General features: G+C 36.6%; 3 protein-coding genes across 3 annotated transcripts; 2 read left to right on the forward strand and 1 right to left on the reverse strand.

The window, feature by feature from the left end:
• The first annotated feature begins 1,110 nt into the window (after positions 1 to 1,110).
• LOC126692722 (fructose-1,6-bisphosphatase, chloroplastic-like) lies at positions 1,111 to 3,949 on the forward strand. The gene is made up of 4 exons (XM_050388420.1): positions 1,111 to 1,606; positions 2,258 to 2,482; positions 2,982 to 3,488; positions 3,739 to 3,949. Exons 1-4 carry the CDS (start codon positions 1,184 to 1,186, stop codon positions 3,808 to 3,810), a joined length of 1,227 nt encoding a protein of 408 aa, XP_050244377.1. The 5' UTR covers positions 1,111 to 1,183; the 3' UTR covers positions 3,811 to 3,949.
• Positions 3,482 to 7,055, reverse strand: LOC126692721 (uncharacterized). Its single transcript, XM_050388419.1, has 7 exons — positions 6,491 to 7,055; positions 6,074 to 6,335; positions 5,297 to 5,494; positions 4,521 to 5,202; positions 4,301 to 4,410; positions 4,157 to 4,216; positions 3,482 to 4,063 (listed from the first exon to the last, which is right to left on the reverse strand). The coding sequence occupies exons 1-7, from the start codon at positions 6,662 to 6,664 to the stop codon at positions 4,011 to 4,013; spliced, it is 1,539 nt and encodes a 512-aa protein (XP_050244376.1). The 5' UTR covers positions 6,665 to 7,055; the 3' UTR covers positions 3,482 to 4,010.
• Positions 7,056 to 18,767: 11,712 nt separating this feature from the next.
• LOC126691153 (uncharacterized) lies at positions 18,768 to 20,020 on the forward strand. The gene is made up of 2 exons (XM_050386220.1): positions 18,768 to 19,292; positions 19,565 to 20,020. The coding sequence occupies exons 1-2, from the start codon at positions 18,768 to 18,770 to the stop codon at positions 20,018 to 20,020; spliced, it is 981 nt and encodes a 326-aa protein (XP_050242177.1).
• The last annotated feature ends 3,355 nt before the right edge of the window (positions 20,021 to 23,375 follow it).

A 23,375-nucleotide genomic window follows, 5' to 3' on the forward strand; every position in this document is an offset into this window, starting at 1 on the left:
ACAACTTAACACCTAGGATTTGTTGTGAAAATGTTGTGAATGTAACACTTCTAAAATTTTTTATTTAAAAAAAAAGAGCAATACGACAAAAAAAGAAAAATCACAACATTTTTCACAACAGTTGAGTTGACAAATTTTTAATATGGCAAACTTTTAATAATTTTCATTTAGGTCCACCACTAACATCATCTTTTTACTTACCACCATCAAGCTACCACATCAATTGGTGTGAAATATTTGTCAAATTTTTTAGGTCTATAGATTTTCTCAACAGCAAAAAAAATATGCATAATTAATTAATAATTTTGCATCTAAAACAAGAAAATAGAGCTTAAATAATATTTATAAAAAAGATTTAACTTCACATTTAAGTATATATAATGGCTCAATTTAGTTTTGGCTGCCTAAATGCATCAAGCCGGCCTGCTGAGTTGCTATTCATTAAGTGGAAAACTCCCTAAAAATATCAACACTTTGCTAAAAATAGCATACCATCACATAGAGCCCACATCTCGACCGTGATGGTGGTAAGTATATTAAAGTTACGAATGAAGCCTTTAATCGAACGCCCTTCACTCTCGCAAAAGATCTACTTGGATTCCCAATCAAAGAACCATCCCTTCCCTATTCAGTTTCACCATTCACCCATCCAAATTAATCTAACTTATTCGTGCGTGTTTGGTTTCAAATTAAAAAAATAAGCATATTGTACTATTAAAAAATTAGTTTATTTTACTATTCAGCTTATTTTTGTTACTATATGAGTTTCACTGTACTTTTTAGTACTACTCATAGATCACACTATTATTTTAGCTAATTTTTATTTTTATCCACAATATTTTTAATAAAAAAAATTTTAATTTCAGCAAAATAAATGAATTTCAAACAGACTCTTAATACCCTTTTTAAAGACAAAAAAAAAATTAAATTAAATTAAATTAAATCCTTAATACCCCCTTAATATAGCCACCTTCACGTGTTTGAAAGTTGTTTTTCTTTTTTTCTTTTTTTTTCTTTTTTTTTTTTTTTTGCCTTCAGTTATTTTTGTTTTGATAAACTTTTTGCCTTCAGTTATGTCAGTCACTTGGAGTTTTCACCCTAGGGAATCACAATCACACAATTGTCGAAGGCAGCAAGATAAGCAGGCCCTGTAATAGCGAACTGAGAGAGAGAGAGAGAGAGAATGGTTGCAGCAACTGCAACTTGGTCTTACCAGAACCACACCTTCTCCAACTTTCTTTCTTCTTCTCCTAATTCTAACCTCTTTCCTCTCCATCTTCGCTGCCTCAAGAGACAGTCACTCACAAGCGATGTCACTGCGGCCAGGATCCGATGCAAAGCAGCTCTGGGAGTGGGATCCACAGAGACCAAACTGCAAAAGAAGAGCCAGTATGATATTGAGAACCTAACAATATGGCTGCTAAAGCAAGAACAAGCAGGTAATATTGACGCCGAGCTCACGATTGTCCTCTCAAGCATCTCATTGGCTTGCAAGCAAATCGCTTCGCTGCTTCAGAGGTCAAGCATTATTAATCTCACTGGGGCTCATGGAACTATCAATATCCAAGGTGAAGATCAGAAGAAACTTGACGTTATCTCCAATGAGGTTGGTTTTGCGTTGAACTTTCTATTAAACCATACAAAATTACGGACCATGTTTTCACTCGTTATAGAAAGTAAATCAATGGCACCAATCAATTTATAAGCTTTTTTTGGTTTTTATATTATATCGGTAGAAAGTAACATCGTCTTAACTTTGATCGATCAATTTAGTTCTTTAAATTATTATTTTTTTCATTTAATTCTTTCACTTCAATCTGTTTTTAATTTAGTCCTTACTTCTAGTTTCATCCAATTTTAATGTTGATTTCAATCATTTTCATTTTCCAAAATGATAGTATATTGGTGGACATGGAAATTAGGATTGAAATGAAACAATAAAACATAAAAGTTCTGAATAAAAAAAAAACGACGAAGTTTATGTAATTTGTATTTTAACCTCCTTAATAATAATAATAATAATAATAGCAGTACTGAGTTAACCATAAACACTTTAGACCATAGTGAGGCACATAAAGATATTCCATTGCAATTTATGATTTAAGATTTCAAATTATCCAAATGCAATTTTAGCACAGTAGCCAATGAGGTCTAATTCAAGTGATAACTTCTCCCATTATAAGGATTAGGTGAACGGTGTGATCTACTCAACATTAAGCTTGACAAAAAGAGTTAATGATGGGTTCTTAATTTGCAGTTGTTCTGCAACTGCCTAAGGTCTTGCGGCCGCACGGGGATTATAGCATCAGAGGAAGAAGATGTACCTGTTGCGGTGGAGGAAACTTACTCGGGAAACTACATTGTAGTGTTTGACCCTATTGACGGATCTGCCAACATTGACATCTCCTTGACTACTGGCTCCATCTTTGGCATATATGGCCCTGATGAGCAATGTCTTGTTGACATTGACGATAACTCCACGGTAATCCTCTCATTTTGCATTTTCTGTAAGCAAATGCATGAAAAGTGAATACAGACAATTCTAAATCGTTTTGTCTCTATTGTTAATCTCACTTTACTTGGTTTCCCAGCCTATTTGGATGCAGAAGAGCCCCTCATACTTGTCTCAGAAGTCCAAAATAATCGCATGCCTAATGGTGATGTGTCCCAAATACATGTTTTAAAATAAAATGACATTCAATCTATGCCATCCTTACATTTTGCAACATGGGTAAAGAATTTGATCCAAGACATGCTTAATGGGAAACATCAAACAGCATTTTCATGCACAAACTGATTTCATGTTAAAAACCTCAGCTCAATGTCCCAAGGGGATAGGCATACAGTTCTCTTAGCAAACTTGTTGATTGCCTTGGTCCAGCATACCCTATAAATATAAGAGATAGGGTACCACAGTACTATTATTGCAATGCTTCCATTCCTATTAATTTGTATAATTGTTCAACTCTGCAACAACACAGCTCGATCAGGAAAAACAGAAATGTGTCACCAGTGTTTGCCAGCCAGGAAGCAACCTACTGGCCGCTGGCTATTGCCTATATTCAAGCTCAGTTGTCTTTACACTCTCAATAGGGAAAGGGGTGTTTGCATTCACCTTGGACCCCTCACATGGGGAATTTGTTTTAACACATGAAAATATAGAGATACCAAAATTGGGAAAAATCTATTCATTCAATGAAGGTAATTATGACCTATGGGATGAAAAACTGAAGAAATACCTCAGCCACCTTAGGCTGCCAGGCTCCAATGGCAAGCCCTATTCTGGTCGTTACATAGGATGCCTTGTCGGGGAAATCCATAGAATGTTGCTATATGGTGGTATCTATGGTAATCCCAAGAACAAGAACAGCAAAAATGGGAACTTGAGGCTCTTGTATGAGTGTGCACCAATGAGCTATCTAGTAGAACAAGCTGGAGGGAAAGCAACAGATGGTCACCAGAGAATACTTGACATCAAACCAGAGGAGGTAATAAAAGCTTCTCATTATCAATAGTTTTTTTGCAAAATCAAACATAGCACTTCTACAATTGATTTATGTAACAAATGTAAACAGGACATTGGAAATTTGTGCTACAATAGGGACTAAACCCACAAATTCAAAGAGCTTCTTTGAACAAAAAGTGTCTTGCTATCAGTTGTAAAATTCACTAGGAAAGAGTAACTTAATAAGGGATTTAATTCCAACCACAGCTGACATTTACTTTCTTCTTTGTCAGGTTCACCAGCGTACACCAATTTTCATTGGAAGCCCAGATGAAGTAGAGAAACTGCAGACATTCTTGGCTTGATACAAAATGTCCTCAATTTGTCCTCTTTATTCCTATGAATATGTTTAAGCATTCGATTCACATTTGAACAGAAGGGAAAACTAAGTACATTTGATCAAGAATTTTCAAATAATTTGATTCTTCAATGTTCATTTGTTAACAGCAACCTCCACAAAAATGTACAACCTCTATGTCAGCTTAAGAGTCATTCCTTCAACCAGTCAGTTTCTTGCAAAGCAATTATCCCGATCCAAATTACTCCTACAACTTTTTGCTGCAATTTCAAAGACCACAAATTAATAAGTGTAGGCCTTCAAACAAAAATGAGAGGAAATATGGGAAAAGGAGAATCAAACAATGAACTTACCAGGGCTTAAAATCCGTATGCATTTTGTTATGGACTTCACTGCAGTCAGAGAATCCGAGCCTGCAGCAATGAATTAATTTTATTAATTTTACAGTGCATGGATTGTATTAACATTGTAGTGATGTAAAGGATCAATTTTATCACCATTCATATTCATGCCTTTCTCTGATAGTACTTCAGTCACAGTTGATGTATATTCTGACATCACTTGATTAGCCCCCACATTACCATCCACCGATTCATGAGATGATGATCTGCATAATGTAGAAAAGAATGTCAGATAAAATAATTGGAGCAACACTGGTGAAAAATCAAGGAAAGAAAAGTAAATAGGAAATACACTTGGCTCAAATAAAAACAATACCCTGAAACAGTGTCAATCGAAGAACCCAGGGATGGATTGCAGGTATAATTAATTCCTTCACAGTCAAGATCAAGATCATCTAACATTTCAGTGAAGGAGAAATCTCCAAATGCATCTAAATTAGACAAATCAATATCAAAAATGTCCACTTCCTTTCCAGACTCTGGTGTAGAAATTTCATCAGCAATAGGTTTGTCTGAGTTTGTTACCACATCAGACCCATCAAAATCTAGCCTTCCTTTAACATGATCCCTCTTACTCTGTCTCTTCAAATTTGTCTTAATTGGTGAGGAAGAGGAAATGCAATGGCTCCTCTCCATAGCGTACATTACTTGTTTGTTTGGACTCACAGTAACTCTTTTTGATGAGATTACAGTGCAACGAGTTGGGGTAACCTCTTGAGGAGTATTGCTGTTACTACAATTGACACTGGAAGAAATCTCCAGAGGAGATGTGGATTTATCACTTTGACTAGAGTTTGCTCTTGCAGGTGTCTTAGGACCAGATGAATTGCTTGGAATGGAGAGCGAAGGCTGGTTGAACAAACATTTGGCAACACTAGATCCTTGAACCAACGGCCCTACAGGATGATAGTTATCAGGCGATGGTTGCATTGCACTAGAAGGCTGAGCAATTTCCTGACAATCAACTGTATTAACTGATTGTGAAAGTGTATTTGCACCTGCAACAAGAACAGATCTCAAATAAATTTTGGGGACCAGAAATAAGAATAATTAGAGACATAGCATAAAAGCATAAGTCTGAATCAAAATTACCTCTGTTTGGAAGCTTTCTGGTGGGTAAGTCACAACGAGATCTCTTTGCAGCTGGAGGTGCATCTGTTGCAACCCTAACATCCTTTCTTTTTTGTGCAGATGGATCTGTGATTGGTGTGTATAAAGTCCCAGGATTCATAATGGCGTTGGAAGGAGTGGACACTGGTTTAACAGTCGGTGTATTTTGCACTGGCCAGCCTAATTGGTGCGCACCAAGACAAAAAAAAATTACTAAACAATAGCTAATCTATAAAACATACTCTAAGATTGTCTTCTCGGTTCATATCATGGCATTAAATACAAAGTAAAGTACTTGATATAAACTTACCGATACATTGGAATTGCAAATAAACTAATGTGCTTAGTACCACAAGCCAACCCCAAATCCCAATTGTTCAACCTAAGACTACAATCGATCTAGCACAATTCATGAACCAATAATAGATAGATCTCAGTTGTTACAAGTGGTTCCTAATTCTTAGATCTCCCAAAAGTTTAGATTTAAAAAACCCCAATCATTTTGCATTTGCTTTTCCTATTTTACATCGAATCAAGTATAATAGGAATAAGCTAGTACAAGCCCTTATTATTTCCCAGAAACACTTACTGTGAATCTATACAAAAACTACCACAATTTGAAATAGATCTACACAATTCAAAGAAAATCCTCAAACCCTTACTCAGAGTTAGCATATAACATTCACAAAGCGCTTCAATAATATTATCAAACATGAAGTCTACAACACACAGAATTAACCACTTGGATCAAGATTGTACCTGAAGTACTAGCTTGGACTGGTTGTGGAGCCACCACAACAGCAGATCTCGTGGTGTCAGCGGCCATATTCGGTGGCAGCGACGGGAGGCTTCCGCTTGCATTGTAAGTGTTCATGGCAGATTGCATACCGTGCAATAGCGTTTGAACCCGAGATTTCTCTTGATCTAATCGAGCCCTTTCTTGCTCCAACATCACCTTCTGCTCCTTCAAACTAATGTACTCATTCAACATCGCCCCCAAAGTCAACAAGCTCTTCGGTGCCTATAACAAACAAAAAAAAAAAAACCCATTATAGATTATCAAAAAACAAAACCCAATTCGCAGATTTTCAGAAAAATAACAAACACCCATTATAGATTGAGTGTCAAAAATCAAAACCCAAATCGTAGAATTTTAGAAAAAATGTAAAAGGGTACCTCTTGAACTGGGGATGTGGAGATGAGAGAAGAAGCTTCAGTTCTGAAACTGGAGCGAGTTTGGGAGTAGTTGTTGTCGCAGAGATAGCGATCCACGATGAATGCGACTTGGAGAGGGGTCACTTTTCCCTTTCCAAAACTCTCAGCTTTTTTAGCTCTCGATCTATTTCCCATTTCTTCAAAAAAACAAAAAACAAGTGGGTTTTTTTGGGTCTAGAGAGCTCAGAGCAGTTGAAGTTTTCAGCTCGGAGTGAGTGAGAGGAAAATGTGGAGGTTTATGGGAAGAGGGAAAGAAAGAAAAGGAGGGGAGGAGGAAAAGAAAGACGCGGGAGTTATTTGAAATTTTTGGAGGAAAATAAAATGTGTGGGAGTTGAGTAATGAGGAAGTTTTAGCGGTAATTTGGAACAGTTGGGGTTGGCCTTTCCTTCCCTTTAGGAAATTTTATTGTGTGTGAGAATCTCATGACTCGAGGAAGTTTTATAAGTAAATTACACTTTTATTTATGGCAAGTGTATAAGAGTATAAATGTTGATTAAAGTTTAAAGGGTTGAACCTTGAACCCGACATATAATGCTGCGTTAGCTACTAATTTTTTTCTTTTCTTTTTTTTCTTTTTTTTTTTTTTTTGATAAGAACTAATTTTGTTCTTTTGTATTCATTCATATTTTACTGTTTTTTTCTTTTTTGAGAATCTATTGATCTATTTCTTTTTTCTCTAACAAATAATAATAATAATAATAATTGATTACCTTAATAATATGAGTAAAAAAATAATTTCAATGGTAAGTTCAAATTATAGCTAATAATAACTTAACACAAAATATTTATTATGAAAATATTATAAACATAACATTTCTCTTAATAATAATTTGATTTGGCAATATAAGTGTGGAATAATTCATGTGCATCCATCCATACAAGATACCATCTAAATTTGTAATAAAATCAACAACACCTTGAACATTTCCTAAGCAAGGGCGACGGCACGTTAAGGCTAGGGTGATCACAGGACCACTCTAACCTAAAAATAAAAAATAAAAAATAAAAAATTATATATAATAATTTAAAGTTTTATATTTGTCTACCCTTCAAAAAAAAATTTATGAACACCCTCAATTTTTTTTATGCGAATAAAATTAAATTTTTCTCTATAATTTGTTCTACTTAACAATATATTGGGGCTTTCAAGCAAAAAAAAAAAAAAAACAAAAAAAGTCCAAAAAAATTTTTGAACTAAAATTTTTTTTTTTTTAAAAAGTTATAATATAGCAAGCCCAAATGCCCAATAGACCCTAGGGAAAAAAGCCCAAGATCAATCCTCACTCACTACTCAAACAGATTTTAAATTAACAAAAATAATAATAATTAAATTTTTATAAACTAAATACCCAATACGCTGATTGATCAAATTTTAAACCAAAATTGAGATCCTAACCTAAAGGGAAAAAAGAACCTCATCCTCAGCCCTCAACAATCAACGGTTCAGGCTCTTAGCGAGTAGCGCCTCCACCTTAAACTCAACAACAGTAACAGAGCAACTCAACAAGACCCCACCCCTGGTCCCAAAGCACATCGACAACAGCAAGATCAAATAGGAGATTGCCTTGGCCTTGAGCAACAGCAATTAGAGCAACTCAGCAAGACCCTGCCCCTGGTCCCAGAGCACATCAACGATAGCAAGATCGAATCGAAGATTGCCTTGGCCTCAAGTCCTCAACATGCTGCCGCGACACTGCCCCTTAAGGTATTTCAGTTCTCTCTCTTTTCATCTATCTCATCTCTGTTGTGCTTTAAGAGTGAGAGCGGAGCTCTCTCTATTTCTCTTTGAACTAAAAAATGAGATTCTCTTTGTCTTTGGAATTGAATAGCTTTACCTAATGTCTAATTGCCTTTATTTAACATTTTGACTTTAACGGTTTGTGAGTTTGTCGTTTTGTGTATTGTGAATGTTTTATATTTCTTTAATGTTTTGTGTAATGTTGATTGGCTCTTGTCTATTGAGTAGGGGCTGGATGGGGGCCGTGGGGTTGAATATTTAGATTGGGGAAGTGGACAAGCAGTAAAGGCATTAAAAGTAACTGAACAAGACATTATAAAAGACAAACAAATTAAATTATGTTAGGCAGTGGGTTGAGCTAGGTGGATAATGCACAGTAGGGTGTGTGCTAGACTACTAGTAGTTAGTAAAGAAAAATAATGAAACAACTAAACAACAATAATTAATAATTATATTAATATTTCAAATAAACTTTTAGTTTATTGTTTATTCTTTTGCTAGAATTATGGACAAATATTTGAAAAGAAAACCATGTACTCAAGATTCATCTCCTGTGCAAGATTCATCTTCATCTTCTAAGCGAATTCGTGTTAACTTTATCATAGAAAATCTTCATTCAAATCCTGGGCTACGAGAAAAGATATCATCTTATCATTCTAATAATCATGATGAAATAAGAAGATTTTATTTATAAAAAGGCCTTTGTTAGCCTATTCTCCATAAATACCATCCAACAGATTTTTCTAGAAAGTCTCATTGATTTAGATTTGATTGGTATGTAAATTAAAACTGGTTGGAATATAGTATAGATAAGGATGCAGTAATTTATTTATATTGCTACCTATTTGGGCAAGATGTTGGTAAGCAAGGAGGAGGAGAGACTTTTGTAATGAAGGGATTTAAACTTTGAAATCAGAAAGAGAAGTTATCATCCCATGTTGGAGTTAATAGTGCTCATAATCAAGCTATCAAGAAGAGTGAAGATCTAATGAAGGAAAAGCAACACATTCAAAGTGTTTTGGTTAAGCAATAAAATCAAGATAAAATTGAATATCGGGTTCAATTAAATGCAATAGTTGATTGCATAAGTTTCCTTTTATGCCGGGGTTAGCTTTTCATGGTCATGATGAATCTCAAGGTTCAAGTGATAAAGGAAATTTCCTTAAGCTTCTACAATGAACCTATCAATGAAGTGTTGCAAAAAATTTCGAAAAATTGCAAGCTTACCCACCATGAAATTCAAAAAGACATTGTGCACATCCAAAGCCATCATCAAGGATCTTGACAATGGGTTCTTTTCAATATTAGTTGATGAGTTGCGTGATATCTCAATGAAAGAGCAAATGGCCCTCATTCTTCATTATGTGAACAAAAAAGGAATTATTATAGAGCAGTTCCTTGGTATTGTACATGTAGCAAGTATCACCGCTTTGTAACTCAAATATGCTATTAAATCTTTACTTTGTGAACATAATTTGAGTTTATCGAAACTACGTGGGCAAGGTTATAACGGGGCTAGTAATATGCAATGTGATATTAATGGTCTTAAAACTTAAATTTTGAAAGAGAATAAGTCAGCATTTTATGTTCATTGTTTTGCTCATCAACTTCAATTGACTCTTATTGTCGTTGCTAAAAATCACATTAACATTGCTAAATTTTTTTATGTGGTTAGTAATTTAGTAACTGCTGTTGGAAGCTCTTGTAAGCGACAAGATGCTCTTCGAGATGCATAATTTTCCAAAATTAAAGAAGAATTAGAGAAGAGTGTACGTAGAAGTGGGCAAGATTTGAATCAAGAGACAAATCTTTAACGTCCTGGTGATACATGTTGGAGATCATATTATGGAACTATTCTCAACTTGATTTTGATGTTCTCTGCTGTTGTTGATATACTTGAGATTATTGAAGAAGATGGCCTCTCCGACCAAAAAGTTGAAACTCAATCTATTATGAGGTTAATTCTATCTTTTGAATTTGTATTTGCTCTACACTTGATGAAAAATATTTTAGGGATTATAAATGAGTTGTCAATAGCATTGCAAAAAAAAAAAAAAAAAAATCAAGATATAGTAAATGCTATGGATCTTGTTAAAGTGTCTAAGTAACAATTGCAAGTGATGAGAGATGATGAATGGAAATCTTTATTGATTGAAGTGTCTTCATTTTGTACCATACATGATATTCCTATCTTGAACATGGATGAATATTTGTAGTTAGTGAGAGGCCGTGACACAACACCCAACAAATACAAATTTACATCATTATCATGTTGAGCTATTCTACACAGTCATAGATTTGCAACTTCAAGAACTTAACAATCGTTTTTCAAAAGTGAATACTGATTTGCTACTTTGTATGGCTTGCTTGAATCTAAGTAATTTATTTGTGGCTTTTGATAAGGAAAATTTGATACGTCTAGCAAAGTTCTATCCATCAGATTTTTCTAAGACAAAGATCTTAGCACTTGGCTCTCAACTTCAGAATTACATTTTTGATATGCACAGCAATGACTTGTTTTTAGAGCCTCAAGGAGTTGGTGAACTAGATGAAAAGTTAGTAAAAACAGGAAAGCATGACATTTATCCATTAGTTTATTTGCTTTTGAAGTTAGTTTTAACCCTTTTTGTCGCTACTGCAATAATAGAAAGAAGTTGTCAGCAATGAAACATATAAAGAATGAACTGCGCAATTGAATGGGAGATCAATGAATGAATGATTGTTTGATTGTGTACATTGAAAGAGATATAGCTTGTAGCATTGACAATGAGACTATCATGCAACGATTTCAAAATATGAAAACTCGTAGAAGGAAATTATAAATTTTATGTATTTGCGTGTTTTTTTATTGTTATTGTTATTGTCAATATATGAATTTCTCTTTTTATTAGATTATGTAATTTATGTTTCTTAAGGAAAACCCTAAGAAAAATTCCTGGAACCGCCATTGTTTCTAAGGAATTCATGTTGGTAGTACTTCCCAAGCATCTATATATTTGGGTTGGCCTAGCAACTCGATTGGGATTAAAATGAAAATTGTGTTACACTCATAGTTTTGAAACCTAGACCGACCGGGCTAATCAAGAAAAGTACTAAAATTTTCAGTTTTTTAGTCCAATAGAATTTTATTTCAAAGAAATCCCGTAAACCATAATTCGGATATAACCGATAGCACATATTAGATTTAGAACCTGAGCTTAAGTGGGTCAATTTTCAAGTTAAACTCTAACCACTAGGGTGTGGTTGCATGAAGATGCTTTGAGTGGGGAAAAAATATTTAAAGTAAACTTAATAGAATGTCATACTACTAAATTAAATAAATTTTCATTACTACTTTTATTTTATATTATAACTAATATTCATAACATTTTGTGTGTGTGTGTGTTTTACCTTAATTACTAAATTAATTATAATATCATCGCGGTTTAACTTTAAGAACCTTGAACCTTTACCTTTTTTTTTTAACAATCTAGGTCTGAAAACCATGGTTACACCTGCCTTATGACGTGCAACAAAACATTGTAAACATTCATTCTTTGGTTCATCATAAAGCTTAGTCCAATTACATCGGGACTAAGAAAAAAACTTTTACTATCATGATGGGTGGGCTTTGAAACCATTCTATGAGAATGTAAAAGTTATGAGATCCAAAGCCGAATCTTCAAATTATTAGCAAGCCAACTAAATATCTAAAGAACCAATCCCTACTAATGAGTTTCTTAATAGAATAATGTATACTTATTTTAGTAAACATCTAAAATAGTTATATGAATTGATGTGACAATAATATAGTATATACTACTTCTTTTTTTCTTTTTTTTGAGAAGGAAGTACTTGCTGCATATTATTCATTGAAAGGTTAGTATATACTACCTAATTGCTCATGTTTTGACCTCAATTTTGTTATATTTTTTACTTTTAAACGAATTTTTTTTTTTTTTTTTTTTTTAAATCCCTAATCAAAACTAAACAAGTTATAACCATTGTCGTCCAAACCACCAAATCCACTTTAAAATATATAACCCACCCGTCGAGTTTTGCCACCTAAGAGAACCACAACCTAAGGGGAATGAGATTTTCTAGTATCTCTTGATACTGAATCTCATGATTAAGATTAAACTGTAGATATATCTTCATAAGTTAAAAGATTTATATCAAAGTTGCCATTTATTTTACTTTAAACATGAAAATTTAGAAAAACCTGATTTACAAAAGGATAATGAGTCCATTGACCTATTAATTTATGGATTCCCATTGCACAAAATCAAAATTAATTGAGGGCATAGACAGAGCGAAGGTGCTCTTATTTCTCAAAAAGACGCATGGTATGCAACACCTAATACACCAAAAGGTCCAAAATTATTTATAATAGGATAAATTGCAAAGTACACTTCTAACGTTTGGGATTGCTAGGATTTTACACCATAAAATTTCATTTTGTTAGCAAAACTTAACTCTCCATTAGTGACTTGCTTATATGGCTGTTAAATGACACGCTGGCAGCTGATGTATAGATTTTGTTTGCCAAATCACACCCCAAAACAAAGTCGTTTCAAAGAAAACAAAACGGCACTACAAGTAGCTTCCAAAACAACATCATTTTGGATGAAAACAAAATACAATATCAGCTAGAAATGACCCCGTTTGACCAAAACTAAATTCCCAAATCATCGCATTTGATCTGAAGCAGAACTTTCCCCGTTGCTAGTGAGCTGGAACAAACAAGATGGAAAGGCTTTGTGGGGAGCAACTGCAATAACAATTAGTAATTCAAAGTTTTAATTCTACAAAGTACACAAAACGGAACCTTAGATTATGATGAAATCCCATGGAGGTACTTGCCTTAGTAATGTTTTTTTTGTTCTGATTATTTGGGTACATCCTTAAGGGCTAAAATATCCTCTGTAACTTGTGAAACTGTTGGCCTTTCTGCATAAATTTTTGGTCATATGGTAGTTCTCATTTTGTAAGTTTGTTTGCCTCTCTCTGTGGTGTTGTTATATGGTTCTAATTATATTAATTAGTTTATATTCTGACAAGAGAAGAAGCTAGCCGAAGAGGATGAGCCAAAGAGGGCTGGGTGAGTGGGGTGAGTGGGGATTGGGGAGCATCAGCAAGTTTGGGAATGGGTTTTTGATTTCTGGTGAAATGGCACCGCAGCACTTGTTTTGTGTTTTGATTTTAGCCAAAACGGCGTAGATCAGTAACCCAACTATTGTAGAATTCAAAGGTTTGTGGAGCCACCTCGTTTTGGGAGTGTGATTTGGCAAAAAAATATTTATGCATTAGCTGCCAACGTGTCATTTAACAGCCATATAAGAGAGTCACTGACAGAGGGTTGAGTTTTGCTAATGGAATGAAACTTAAAGGTGTAAAATCCAAGCAATCCCAAATGTCAGGGGTGTACTTTTCAATTTATCCATTATAATAATATTGATGATGGGGAGGAATAGACCCAAGGATTGTGGATATAGTTGCCATAATTGTGTCAATTGAGGAGCACCTGATCATGGTACATTAGGAATATCATTTGGGTGGGATGAGGGGCCAACCAAATTATGGGTGTCCCACCACAATTTCAGAGATGAGTTAACTTTCCATGTGCTTGCCCCATTGCATATATTGAGGTAACTTGCCGAAACCACACCCCACCCTACCCTTCATTACCTCGGGAGCTTGTTCTCCCCCATACCTAAATTAAAACAAACAATAAACCATATAGTTCTACTACGGTTACTTCTTAGTTAATTAATGGTGATTTATCACTGAATGTTGTCCCGTTAATCTCTGATTGCAAGAACCTTATGGCGCGAGCATGGACCGTCCATCTACTTCACATATACAGTGAAGCTAACGGATGTACAGATGCACTAGCTAAAAGGGGACGCCAACAATAGAGCTTTTTGGAAATTTATGATAATTGCCCATCTTTTATATATGCAGCTTTTGTTTGGGATATGAAGCACCTCAAGACTAGTAGACTGTGTCCTTTAGAGATTTTTGAGCTTGTTGTTGTATAAACTCTTTTATATATATATATATATATATATATAAAATAATGTCCCCTTTTATTAAAAAAAAAAAACATATAGTCAACAAATTAACAACACAATAAATAAATTATATATATATATATATATATATTAAATAACACAAACCAAATATCTACCAAACAGTAATACCTGATATATGAAACAAAATTTGAACACCAAATGTAAGTTTGTAATTATTTAAAAAAATGACATTTTTGTACTTATATTAGGATGGGAGATAGAGATTTCTCTTCATTACTATATCATTTCTATTCAAATAGAGAAAACTCATTATCATTTCAAATAAAGAAAATCCATACAAATTCAAGTGGAGCGAAACAAAATGACTTTATAATCATGAATTGTTACTGCTGTACAACTTTTTTTTTTTGAATGTCGTCCTTGCATGCTAAAAATATTTGTGGAATGATCCTAATTGAAACTAATTCATAATGGGGTCCAGTTAGAGCATTTCAAAAAATTTCATTTTACCATTTCAAAAGCTACTTTATCATTTATATAATACCATTTTATAATACACCTACCATTCCAACTTTTATTTTACCATTCAGCACATCAAAATAATATAAATTATACAATAAAATAATATAAAACTATCTAATATAAAACTATCTATCACTCATTTCTAATTTTTGTCTCTGTCACTCTCTCAACCACACCTCCACACAACAACCACCCTCTCAACCATACCACCTCCATACAGTAACCACAGTGACCCCAAACCCACCACAATCCCAACAAATACCAACTTGCAAACCAACCACAAACCTAGCCACAACCCATTAAAAAAACTATGAAAAAACCCAATCACCACCACAAAGCAACCACCATGACACCAAACCCACCACAAACCCAGCAAATATCCAACCACAAACCAACCACAAATCCATTAAAAAAATAACCAAACAAACCCGGCACCACCAAGCCACCACCATGCCCACTGCCTCTGCCCACCACCGCCACTTCCACCACCACGGCACCACAAACCCACATCACCCACCACCACCATCAATCACCCATCCCGACCACCACGAAAACCCTCACCACCACGAACAACAAATACAGAGAAGCCCACCCCACCCACGACCAAATCCGATTAGCAAACGCACGAACACGCCACCGCAAACCACCATACCCATGCCGATCTCGCAACTAGAATCATAACAACCCTTGACCATGCCGATCTCGCCACAAAAAATGCCTAAAAAAACATCACCACCACTGTGAGAGAGGGACTGAAGGACTGAAGGAGATCCAATGGTTGCTCGTCTCGAAAGTCAAGCTCACGCCTTCGTCGAAGCATGCTTCAGCCAACAACGGTGCCAGAAGAATGAGGGCGATGAGAGCAAGTCAGAGAGTGAGAGAGGGGGAGACGAGAAAACAAAGATGAGAAAAGAGAGAGTTGAGAAAGAAAAGGAGACCATTAGAGAAAGAGAAGACAGAGGAGAGAGAGGGATAGAGAGAATAAAAGTGATTAAAAAATAAGATACATTAGTGTTACTGTACCATCATACATTTAGGATGACATTGTAGCACAATTGCAAATTTTTTTGTAATTGCAAGACTTTGCAAGACCAAATAATGGGGGGTTTTGGGGCTCTAATACTAAATATTACCAACATATGGCATTTGCAAGACCCAATGTGAATGCTCTTAATATATGCCCTTAGGACATATATGAATAAACTATTTTATGAAACTTTTTATGGAAAATTGTAAAAACTATCAAAAAGGTCAATCACTTTTTCACTTCCTCATAAAATGTTTCTTAAAATGATTCATTAGTAAAACTCATTATAATACATGTCAAATCTAAACCTCATACAAAGTAAGTATGGGGATTATCAATAAAAACATAAGAATGGGAAAAAAATATTTATATCTTTTATTATTATACTTTTAGGGTTCTTAATAGTGAAAAATATATATTAGGGATCTGTTTGAGATCCATTTATTTTGCTGAAAGTACTATACATAAAGGTAAAAATGAGCTGAAATAGTAGAGTGAGACTCGTGAATAGTATCAAAAAATGCAATGACCCATGTAAGGACCGAATTTGGATTGGACCCATTATAAGATTGGGTTTTAGCCCAACAGACCCAAACAATGAATTTGTAGAGCGTGGGTGAAAGAACTAGTTCTACTCCGGAAGAAAGACAATAATAGTTGCTGATTTAAGAGCATTAAACATAAATAAGATAAGAAAATCTGTCATCGGCACAGTCTGAGGAGCTATGTTATAATGTCTTGTTGATGAACAAAATTATAAGAGTTCAAAGTATTATTACAAGGATCTCTTGGTTTTTCCATCTTTCCTCTTTAGGCCACCTTCCAATGCTATATACTATAATCTTGGTATCATCTCTACCGTACACGTGTAGGGTTAGATTCTAGGAACTCCTTCTTATCTCATCCAACACCTCCCAGAACCATCAATTAGCAGCTGTAAGGCTGCTTGACCACTGTTCACATATCACCTCCACATTAATGCAGCCAGAGAATTAGTTGGGAGGCATTTAATGTGGAGGTAGCAGCTTTTAAAAATATTTGTTGCCTCCCTTTGCTCATCCCTTATCCAATGCCTGACTCTTAGTTGTGATGCAACCTTGAAGAATGTCCAGGATGATAAGACATTCTTGCTGACCTTGGATCTCCGTTTCCGAGATGACTTTTCTCCTCGGACGTATGTTGGACCATCACATACAATCTTTATTTCTTCTTCTTATACCATTCCCATTATAACCTTATTTGACTAATCCTCGGATTGGGCCATTGGGCCATAGGCCTAATTCATACAGTTTTAATAGTATCTTCTAGGTAATTGGCCCCCATAATAGCCCCTCAAAATCTTGTTTTTCGACTCCTCAAGAGGAAAGGAGGATTTTGATATCCTCAACCCATCCCGTTTATGGTTATACCCTGTTTACCTGAACTCCCAAATGCCTTTCTACCTACTCAAGGCACGCTCCTGACGCTTCGGCGTCCAAAGCGTGCCATCATTAAATTTCGGCGGCTCTCTTATCCCCCACATTCAACGGCAGGATGTAAATCCAACGATGGAGGATTTTCCTAGGTTTACAAGCGGGAATTTTCCCGCTTGTAACTTCTGCGCCACTATAAATAACTTTTCAAATCAATTTCTTTTCCTACTTTCAACAATCACACAGTCTTAGAGCTCATAGACTGAACCTGTCATTCTCTCTCACCTCCCTGTGCGTCTACAAATACTAAAAATTTGTCCGAGGAATTTCTTTTCAAACCTGTAAGTTTCCTTGAACCCTCTTAGTTTTCGTTTCGAACTTGTTAATTTTTCTTCAAAACTTCTTAGAAAATGGGTAAGTTCAAGCGTTTAGTTGAGTCCGAGGAGGGTATGGAAAGGTTTAGGGCTAAGTACAAGATCCCACCAACAGTGGGCATGAGATATGCTGCCCAAGGAGAATGGGTAGATGCTAGGAAAACAGGAGAAGTGGTCATCCCCATGATCGCCTTCATAGAGGGAGGGATGACCATTCCCATGGGTACCATCACTAGGAACTACCTTAGGTTCTTTAGGCTATCTCCCACACAGTGAGCCCCAAATATGTTTAGGGTATTGGGCAGTATAGAAGTTCTAAATGAGAGAATGAACTTAAATCTAACCCATCATGATGTGAACTGGGTATACAACCTACATCATTTGACGGGGCAGGGATATTACCTTAAGTCAAGGTATCCCGAAGTAAGGTTAATCCAGTGCCTCCCTACATCAAACAAAGGCTTAGAGGAAGACTTTTTAATATTTTCTGGGGAATGGCATGATGGCCTGCCTTATCTGACTAAGGAGGGAGAACCAGGTGGGGGTATAGCCGTAAATTTATGTGCCTTAACTTGTGTTTCTCTTTTATTTTCCACTATCTCTGCTTCTGACAAAATTTTTCTCCCATATTAACGATTTTGCAGATAAATGTTCTACCAAACCCCAACTCAGCTTAGTCAACAGAGAGAGCTTAGATAGAATTTTGTAATCTGAGGTGTACATAAACGAAGCCGACGGTCAATTGTGAGCGGCACACCTAATTCTTGGGTACACACCCATTTCTCTCGCATTTCAAGCCCCCAAGTACGTGATAAAAGCCAACGATTCTCGGCTTCACCGTATTAGTGTTGCCTACGAAGGATTCGTCGTTCTAGAGGGTATTCCAATTCCTGAAGGTACACCTCTTACTCAACCGCTCTTTGTAGCCACCCCTTCAGTAGGAGTGTCCTCATCCCAACTCATTCTTGAGGAAGTGGAAGAAGAAGAAAAAGAAAAAGAAAAAGAAGAAGAAGAAAAAAGTCCAAAAGGGATTGTAGATTTATCAGAGTCCTCAGAGGAATTTGAAGTGTTCAACCAAGCTCCATCCCCCGAGGGTATATCGACTGATGTTGACTTCCAGCATCAAGTAGAAGCCATCACTTCGGATGAGATGGGTATCCAGAGGAAATCCCAAAGGAGTTTGATAGAATTAATAGAATCCCGCCCCGAAAAAGGTGCACCGGAGAAGTCCACACAGCCAAAACTTCCTCCTCCTCCTCCCAAATCTCCTCTTCCTCCTCCTCAGCCGTTTCTGCCATCTAGACCCGATCCTGCTGATCCGAAAAGGAAGAGAGAGCAAAAGGGAAAAGATGTAGTGGATGCTGGGAGGTCTCGTCTTGCTCATGAAGACAAGACCCAGAGAGTCGCAAAGCAGCAAAAGACTAGCCAAACATTACAGAGAGGTATGGAGAGGGGAGATAATCAGCCTCCAAAGCCTCAGGCTTGGCTTCCAACACCCATTCTCAATGGCGAACCCCTGAGGGATGATACATCACTCAGGGATTTCAATGGGGGTATTGGATGTCATGTTGCCTCAGCTTTGGAGGGGGCTTTGTTACTCCCAAATGATATGGCCGAGCTGCGGAATATCAGAAAAAATGAGGTTTTCCTCAACCTCAAAAGATACTTGGGCATGGTATGATACTATTCCTTTTTTTTTTTTTTTCTTTTTGTTATTTGTTATGTTACTAACCCTTTTTCTTTTAGGCTGTCTAAGCCACTTTCAAGGTTGAGGAGATAACCAACTCTTGCTATCAGCAGTTGGACGACGAGAGGAAAAGGCGTGTAGCAACTGTGCAGTCGTTCAACATTACTGATCAAAGTAATGCAGATTTGAGAAAGAAGCTAACTGAAGAAGAAAGGGCCAAGAAGAGTCCTGACTCAGCTCAGAAGAGCGCCCAGTGACAGGTCGAGGATCAGAGGCAGGGCCTGCGTAAGGCCAATGATCAGCTGGCTTCTTCCAATGAGCAAATAGCAGCCCTTAGAAAGAAACTAAAAGAATCCCAAAAGCTCAAAGATCAAGCTGATAAGTTAAAAGCTGAGGCCGAGAAGGCAAAAGTGGAGGCCGAGAGGGCTAGGGACGAGGCTGAACATCATGGTTACGACGTCGACGTAGTTGAGACCGAGGACACCCTCCATGTAAAGGTCCCAGCCGTATGTCGAACCTACTGTGCTCAGACTTGGGAGGAAGCTCTCAACCGAGTCGAGGTTGAGGCTTCTTCTAAGCTGAGAAGGCCAGAAAATATCTACTTCCCACCAGCCATACGAGCCTCGGACCTTCCTTCCACTCAAGGTGAGGTGGCCTCTACTGTTGCTAACCCGATCGAGGAAGCACAGCCTCAGGATCCTCTCCCTCCCAATTAGCAAGAGCAGTCAAAGGAACCTGAAGTTTCAAAGGAAACATCCTCGGACAAGGCTGCAGAGGTTCCACAAGATGGGGCAGCTTCCCAAAGTTTTGAATAGGCATTAGCTTCAATTACTATGCCTACCGAGGGAGCCCCTAAAGAGAAGAAGAAAACAATTCCTACTGAAGCGGATAAACCAGCTAACAAGATTTCCAAGGACAAGCTTCAGATAAAATTGAAACATTGAATCTTCATTTTGTAATATAATTATGATTTCTGTAATGGAATTTGTTTTTTCCAAGACATGTTTTAATGAAATATGCATTTTTACTTTCTCAAACTTGTATGAGTTGTTATTTACTTTATTTTTATTTTATTTGTTTTATTATTTATATTACTATTATTTATTATTTTTTTTTAGTAATTTTCATTTTGACTGTCCTTTGTTTGAACATAATAATATGCCAAGAAAGTACAAAGTTGCTTACACCAGAAAAAAAACAAAGTTTGCACATATTTTTAATTGGTAATCAGAGTGGATTGTAACCATTGAATTTGTAGTACTATTAAGGCATATTTTGAATCTATCAATTCTAACAAGTTTAACTTCAAGAAAATGTTCTAATGTTTGATCAAATAAAGCTAAGTCCAGGGCACCCCAGAATACTTTAAGTGATGCTCATGGACTTACTGCGGTTTACATCTTTATCAAGTGATAACAAACCTTGTGATCCGAGAAAGAGAATCAGGGGTTCATTTCCTTTAAATGCTCAAGTTCATGTTGGACTAGCATTTTAATAGGTACTATAGCGCATTAATTTCCATTAAGTCTGTGGTCCGAGGAGCCTAACATGGCTTAATTTCTATTTAATACTTCAATAGATGTCAAAGGGTATTAATTTCCACCAAGTCTGTGGTCCGAGGAACCTGACAGGACTTAGTTTCTGTTTAATACTTCAATAGATGTCAAAGGGTATTAATTTCCACCAAGTTTATAATCCAAGGAACCTAACATGACTTAGTTTCTGTTTAATACTTCAATAGATGTCAAAGAGTATTAATTTCCACCAAGTTTGTGGTCCGAGGAACCTGATATGACTTAGTTTCTGTTTAATACTTCAATAGATGTCAAAGGGTATTAATTTCCACCAAGTTTGTGGCCCGAGGAACCTGACATGACTTAGTTTCTGTTTAATATTTCAATAGATGTCAAAGGGTATTAATTTCCACCAAATCTGTGGTCTGAGAAACCTGACAGGACTTAGTTTCTGTTTAATACTTCAATAGATGTCAAAGGGTATTAATTTCCACCAAGTCTGTGGTCCGAGGAACCTGACGTAACTTAGTTTCTGTTTAATGTTTCAATAGATGTCAAAGGGTATTAATTTCCACCAAGTCTGTGGTCCGAGGAACCTAACATGACTTAGTTTTTGTTTAATACTTCAACAGATGTCAAAGGGTATTAATTTCTACCAAGTCTGTGGTTTGAGGAACCTGACATGACTTAGTTTCTGTTTAAAACTTCAACAGATAGGGGAACACATGATACATGATTGGGATGAATTAAAGAAGAACTAAACAGGGCTATTTTTATTAATAATAATACATCTTTAGGTTGTTTACATTCCAAGGATGGAGTACAGTTTTTTCGTCTAGATCCTCCAAATAGTACGCACTTGTTCCTACCACCAAAGTGATTCGATACGGCCCTTCCCAGTTAGGCCCTAATTTTCCCCAGGTTGGATTCTTGGTAGTCCCCAAAACTTTTCTCAACACCAAATCTCCTGAGGCCAACGGTCTTAGCTTTACATTGGTATCATAACCTTGCTTGAGCTTATGCTAGTAGTAGGCCAGTTGGACCATTGCATTCTCTCTTCACTCTTCGATTAAGTCTAGACTTTTTTCCAGCAACCCATCATTGCTGTCTGAGGTAAATGCATTTGTTCTCAGCATCGGGAAACCTGTTTCCAGAGAGATTACAGCCTCGGCCCCATATGTCATTGAGAAAGGGGTCTCTCCTGTTGACCATCGAGGCATTGTTCGATACGTCCAAAGGACATGTGGTAATTCCTCCACCCATTTTCCTTTTACATCATCCAACATTTTTTTAAGTCCATTTACTATAACCTTGTTGACAACTTCAGCTTGCCCATTTCCTTGTGGATAGGCTGGAGTGGAATATCTATTCTTTATCTCCAGATCAGAACAATACTTCCCGAAGGCTTTGCTATCAAATTGAAGGCCATTATCTGAGATGAGGGTATGGGGGATCCTGAATCGAATAACGATATTCTTCCAGATAAACTTTTTGACATCCATATCTCTGATATTAGCCAAAAGTTCAGCCTCGACCCACTTGGTGAAATAATCTGTGCCGACTAGCAAATACTTTTTATTTCCTAGTGCTTTAGGGAAAGGACCTACAATATCTAAACCCCATTGAGCAAAAGGCCAAGGGCTAGAAAGAGGATTAAGAACTCCTCCAGGCTGGTGAATGTTTGGCGCGAATCTCTAACACTGATCACATTTTCTAGCATATTCTTGTGCTTCCTTTTGCATGCCTGGCCACCAGTATCCTTGAGTAATAGCCCGGTGAGATAAAGATCTTCCTCTTATGTGACTTCTACAAATTCCTTCATGTAGTTCTTCTAGAAGTGATTCTGATGCATCGAGATGTACACAAAGTAGGTATGGTCCAGAAAAAGAACGTTTGTACAACTTTTTGTCCTCGAACATCCAAAACCGAGGAGCTTTCCTTCGTACTTTCTCAGCTTCTGACTTCTCCTTAGGCAATATATCCTTTTCAAGGAATAGCAGTATAGGATCCATCCAACTCGGCCCCAACTTGATTTGATGGACCTGGAGCAAGTCTCTCTTTGTTGGGGTAGGGGTGCATAAGTCTTCGACAAGTATCACTCGGGGCAAATCCTATGCCGAGGAAGTGGCAAGGGTAGCCAAGGAGTCTGCATGGGTATTTCCACTTCTGCGGATATGTGACAAATCAAAGAATTCAAATTTTGTTTGTATACGCCTAACTTGGCCCAAATATTCCTGCATTCTTGTATCTCGAGCTTCTAATTCCCCTTTTACCTGGCCTACGACCAGTCTTGAATCTGAGAACATTTCCACTGTCTTTCCACCTATTTTCTGAACCATCGTCATTCCCATCAACAAAGTTTCACACTCTGCTTCGTTGTTTGTAGCTAAGAACCCCAACCTCAAAGATTTTTCAATGGTGATCTTCTTAGGGGATACCAGAACCAGCCCCACCCCTGATCCCCGCTGGTTTGCTACCCCATCCACATATACTTTCCAAGGTGAGGGATATTGTATGGAGATTAGGCCAACTAATTTTTCATCCATGCCATGCTGCT

Source organism: Quercus robur, chromosome 7 (assembly GCF_932294415.1).
Source record: "Quercus robur chromosome 7, dhQueRobu3.1, whole genome shotgun sequence".
In the NCBI taxonomy this organism is placed as follows: Eukaryota; Viridiplantae; Streptophyta; class Magnoliopsida; order Fagales; family Fagaceae; genus Quercus; species Quercus robur.